Below are 6,000 nucleotides of genomic sequence, written 5' to 3'. Positions count from 1 at the left end.
TATAAGCAGCCGAAATGGGCTTCAGGAGGGTGGCTGGTGTCTCCCTTAAAGATAGGGTGAGAAGTTCGGTCATCCGTGGGAAGCTTGAAGTAGAGTCGCTGCACCTTCGCATTGAAAGGAGCCAGCTGAGGTGGTTCAGGCATCTGGTAAGGATGCCTCCTGGGCACCTCCCAAGGGAGGAGTTCTTGGCACATCCATCTGGTAGGAGACCCCGGGGAAGACCCAGGACTAGGTGGAGAGTTTATATCTCCACACTGGCCTGGGAACGCCTCGGGATCACCCAGTCAGAGGTGATCAATGTGCTATGGGAAAGGGAAGTCTGGGGTCCCCTGCTGGAGCTGTTGTCCCCACGATCCAAACCTGGAAAAGCTGTTGAAGATGATGATGATAAACTTTTATACATATTTAGTCTCTCATCTAGTCTCACCTCTTGTTTAGTGCAAGCAATGAGTCTGGGTCTTTGATGCGCACAGGCGACTGATGTGAGGATGCACTGTGGAGAGGAGTAAACGAACATCATCCTCTACTTTCTTCTTTTTTTCGCTGCCCCAAACTCTGTCCTCTCACTGTTACGGTTTGGGCTGGAGTGAACGACAAACCCAAAAGCTGGGAGCAGAAATGAAAACTGATTGGATCAGAACACTGGTTTATTGATACTGGAATGAATGTAGAAGAGGCAGCCTTGCACGGTGGAGACAGGGCCCGCTTGGCGGTGGAACCAGAGAACCGCAGTCCAAATGGCATCGAACCCGGGTGATGTTATCCAGAAGCCAGGTGGCCGCCTGCAAGCTGTCGAGGTGGAGTCTGGAGAAGACACGCAGGTGAGTGAATTACTGAACCAGATCGGTTCCAAAAGTTGATTACCTCACAGTCAAATTTTAGCAACAGTTTGTCTTAGCTGAGTCCAGAGTGCCGAAATGAGCTGAAGCTGTAGAAACAAGCTGAGCTAGAAAAATGACAACAAGAACCCCTGAGCTTGAGAACTCAGATGGCTGCAGGAAAAAGTGCAGAGTGCAGTCAAAGAGCATGAGAGCTCAGAATTATCACTGCGTAGGAATGCACAACGAAAGGCCAGTTACCGTGTAAGATACACTGAGTTTCTGGCAATGATGGAGTGAAAAGCCAGGGTTCATATGCAGGGGCTGATTAGATGAGGAGCAGGTGTGTCGATCAGCTTGAGGTACGCCACCTGTGCAGAAGAGAAAACAGCAGCAGCACTTTTGGTTTTGCTCCCATTTTGCATGAGATGAACTCAAAGATCTAAAACTTTTTCCACATACACAATATCACCATTTCCCTCAAATATTGTTCACAAACCAGTCTAAATCTGTGATAGTGAGCACTTCTCCTTTGCTGAGATAATCCATCCCACCTCACAGGTGTGCCATATCAAGATGCTGATTAGACACCATGATTAGTGCACAAGTGTGCCTTAGACTGCCCACAATAAAAGGCCACTCTGAAAGGTGCAGTTTTGTTTCATGGGGGGGGATAACAGTCAGTATCTGGTGTGACCACCATTTGCCTCATGCAGTGCAACACATCTCCTTTGCATCATCCGTGAAGAGAACACCTCTCCAATGTGCCAAACGCCAGCGAATGTGAGCATTTGCCCACTCAAGTCGGTTACGATGACGAACTGGAGTCAGGTCGAGACCCCGATGAGGACGACGAGCATGCAGATGAGCTTCCCTGAGACGGTTTCTGACAGTTTGTGCAGAAATTCTTTGGTTATGCAAACCGATTGTTTCAGCAGCTGTCCGAGTGGCTGGTCTCAGACGATCTTGGAGGTGAACATGCTGGATGTGGAGGTCCTGGGCTGGTGTGGTTACACGTGGTCTGCGGTTGTGAGGCTGGTTGGATGTACTGCCAAATTCTCTGAAACGCCTTTGGAGACGGCTTATGGTAGAGAAATGAACATTCAATACACGAGCAACAGCTCTGGTTGACATTCCTGCTGTCAGCATGCCAATTGCACGCTCAATCAAATCTTGCGACATCTGTGGCATTGTGCTGTGTGATAAAACTGCACCTTTCAGAGTGGCCTTTTATTGTGGGCAGTCTAAGGCACACCTGTGCACTAATCATGGTGTCTAGTCAGCATCTTGGTATGGCACACCTGTGAGGTGGGATGGATTATCTTAGCAAAGGAGAAGTGCTCACTATCACAGATTTAGACTGGTTTGTGAACAATATTTGAGGGAAATGGTGATATTGTGTATGTGGAAAAAGTTTTAGATCTTTGAGTTCATCTCATACAAAATGGGAGCAAAACCAAAAGTGTTGCGTTTATATTTTTGTTGAGTATACAAACTAAAAATGTATCCATTTTGCTCCTGGCATGTTAGCTAACAATATTTTCTTTTTCCTTTTTCAACTTCTTCTTTTGTTTGGTTAACAGTGTTTACAGTTTTTTTGCATCCTGCTGAAGAACTCTGGCATCCCCCAAGGGGAGCACGCCTCACAGTTTGAAAACCACTGGCTTAACTCAATCCAAGTGTTTATTCGATTTAACTATAGTTAAACTGGGCTATATGACAGAGAGTAACTGTTCTAGAAGGGTTCAAGATTTCTTTATTATTGTGAGTGACTGCTAAGAGTCAAATGGAATGGCTGATCACAGGATGACACAGATTTTATCACATGGCGCAGTCTGGCTGGTATTCGCCCTGCGCCGTGAGACACAACTGGAGGCGTTCCAAAGGTGAGTTTTTATTTTTCTTTATGTTCTGATGACACCCTGGTCAGCCTCTGGAATGCTGTAACTCATCATTGGCGAGCAGCGCGGGGCCACACAGCTGCAGGTAGTGTTACAACTATGATGGTCATCATAATTCACATAAATTATGCATTGAGAGGGCATGAGAATGTATCTGTAATTTGGGGTTTATTAACACTCTGGGGTCCGAGGGCATTTTTGGACAGTTCACTCGCCTGGCATAAATGTTTTATTATTGCTGTTATAAGCTCACCCTGCATCCCACAATCAAGTGGTATATCTCTTTTTATTTAGGGCAACCTGCATTTTCAGAATATATATGCCAATGTAGTGTATTATAAATGTAATAAAGGTTTACAATCAGAAATAAGAAAAAATAAAGCGAAAAATAATTTTAACACATATTTATTCAAAACACACAGCAAACTATAATAAACAACTATTTTGACACTTTATAAAAGGTAACTTGGTGTCTTGTACAAAAATAAACATTCTAAAATAAACTCAAATGCACATTTTGAACAGTATATACAAAATGGTCTATGCGTTTTGTCTTTATGCCACATCTCAAAGCAATTTCTGTCTGCTATTACACAAAGCTTACAACACAAACCTTTTACCTAAATGGAGTTTGAATGTCTCTTGGAATGTGTTTCAGCATGTAAACAACCTATCTTCACAGTTTGAGGCCCTGTTAACACCTCTCTCCCCTCCTTTCATTCAAATGTGTAATTGGCACTTTACGAGTGAGAGCGAGAGAGGCTTATTCAACAATATTCCCTGGCCAACTAAGTGAATCATTTCAGTGATAATCTTCGTTCGACCACGTAAGGTTGTAAGAGACCCTCTTACACTGATCTCCTTCACTGATATGTGCAACGCTGCGCTTTTACGCATGGAGCCAGCAGCCAGGGGGCTATTCAGACAGCATTCACATTCCACAGAGTAACACATTACACCTAGAAATGATCTTTGGGATACCATGTGTGACTGTTCTGCCCTACGATTGGATATTGGAAAACCATGTGACGGTGAGCCAATTCTGATTGGGCACTCACATTGTGCACGTCATCACACAGCTTCTATGAGGAGTACAAGAAAGTCTGCAGTTAACTTTTCAGCAAAAAAGTAAGTTTCTATCTTATATCATTAAAAAGTTATTTATAATTTAGTAAAACGTGTACATAGCCGTCGTATACAACGGCGTCAGCCCCAGAGGATTAAGGATATAACACCCATTCAAATGTGTGTGCGGTGCCCCGCGGCTATGTGACAGACTCACAGCGCAGCATCTGACAGCCATGATAACATTATATTACAGATACATGTTCTAACTCTGTCATATGATGCGTATTACAGCTGTGACAGACCGTTCACATGAGTGTGCAGCGCTGCGGCTCTGGGACGAATGGACTCACAGTGATATACGGCTTTTTCGGTATGACTAAACAATGTTCATGTCTACTTCACAAAATGAATGTGTGCCGCAGACTTTGCACATTACAATATTTCCTTTGCGCACTCTGAACGGGATGCATGGGGATGCACATAGCATACCAGCATTAGACGTGCCTGACCATGGCAAATTTCCCTTGAACGCGCTCAGATTGTTTCGAATGCTGTTTTGATGCAGTGAGAATATTTAGAACACCGTCAGATTGCAGTTAGAGTACGATATTTTTCCACCCCGACTGCACCTCGACTATTTTGAACATGTGCTAAACATTCGGGCTGGGCACACAAATTTGCTTGACTGTTTGGAATGCGCGCAGATTACTGTCCGAAGGTTTCAAATGTGCCTCGACGTTGCCCGAATGGAGGTTTCATTTTCATTTGGATGGCATTCAGGCTCATTTGGCCTCTAGTGTGATGGGGGTATTTGCTGTGGTTTTCTGGCCCACTGATTCTGCTCTTTTTTGCTCCGTCCGAGGTGTGGAGGGCATTGCACGGAATTGGTGGCAATGGACCACGGGATGCTGGACTGACCACGAGATGCCATGCCTGAAGCTGATGCAGCAGATGTTGTTTTGAATCCCTGTTTTCTGTTTCTTCAGCTCTGTAAGAACCTTGTAACTATTAGAATGGCCTGAGCAGTGGGTCACCACTTTGAGTCTGGTCTGCTTGAGGTTTCTTCCTTAATATCATCAAAGGGAGTTTTTCCTTACCACTGTCGCCTGTGTGCTGGCTCTGGGGGTTGGTAAGGTTAGACCTTACTTGTGTGAAGCGCCTTGAGGCAGCTTTGTTGTGATTTGGTCAGCCCAGTCTCATGTTTTTTCGTCCTCCCGTCATGAAATGATTCAAATTTTCGTGACGGGTTTTTTTTAAGTCACTATTAGTAACCCTACTCGTACCCCCAATCCTAAGCTTAACCATAACCTAACCCTATTCCTTCCCCTAACCACCCCGACCCCCCTTCTGCACTTATAATTACGTGCAGCCATCACGGAACGAATTAGAATGAATTTGTGCTGCCATGATGAAAATTTTGCACTTTTCATGACAGTATGATGAACCAGTAGATTAATGTATATTTTGTGGTGCTGAATCACAACAATCCGTGAAGACTGGTTTGGATTTGGCACTATATAAAATTAAATAAATTGAAATTGAAAAATTGATTTTTAACCCAATTTGGACCAGACTTGGTCCATATATGTGGATGGGTTCCATTTTACTCAGACAAAATCAGCCAAATATCAAGCATTCTGGTGAAAGTTAAGGTCACTTTTGTCAAAGGTTAGATTTCTATTCTATCCTTAAACATCCTTATTGGTGCTGTACTACTGACCTGCCAAAGCCCTGAGCATCTTCACACCCACGAGTCGTGTGCAAACCGCGTGTCTAAATCCTCATACTGTGTTCTTTCTCGATCATTATCATACACCATGTTAACATAAACCCAGCAGGTTCGGTCACGTGGTGACCCATGTCACTTTACAATAACACCAATAAACCTGACTGATCTGTTTGCAGGATTCTTCTGTCAAAGGTATAAAAAGGCGTTTGGCGGTAAACTTTTCAATGGAATCTGATGGGGAATTTTTTAATATGTTATCAATTACTAATGTCTTTACTTTGATTTGCTGTCTTTGATTTTATCTTTGATCTCATTATATACACATATATAACATACATACATATATACATTTGTTTCATTTATATAATGTGTTTTATTTCATATTACTCTCTTAGTTAATCACCGAATTGCTGAAGTAGTTATATTCACTGAACTGTCTAGGTCAGGGGTGGCCAAGTTCGGTCCTCGAGAGCTAGGTAATCAT

At 43.5% G+C, this 6,000-nt stretch overlaps 1 protein-coding gene across 1 annotated transcript in view; it reads left to right on the top strand.

Annotated features, from left to right (window-relative positions):
- Positions 1 to 737: 737 nt before the first annotated feature.
- Positions 738 to 6,000, top strand: part of LOC117511415 (serine/threonine-protein kinase Nek2-like) — a 90,058-nt gene continuing 84,795 nt past the window's right edge. Inside the window, exon 1 of the mRNA XM_034171443.1 lies at positions 738 to 821. Coding sequence (XP_034027334.1) covers positions 738 to 821 — 84 coding nt within the window. The remainder of the gene's footprint in view (positions 822 to 6,000) is intronic.

Source organism: Thalassophryne amazonica, chromosome 6 (assembly GCF_902500255.1).
Source record: "Thalassophryne amazonica chromosome 6, fThaAma1.1, whole genome shotgun sequence".
Taxonomy (NCBI): domain Eukaryota; kingdom Metazoa; phylum Chordata; class Actinopteri; order Batrachoidiformes; family Batrachoididae; genus Thalassophryne; species Thalassophryne amazonica.
Note: the sequence above shows the minus strand (reverse complement) of the source record. Positions and strands in the feature narration are given on the sequence as shown.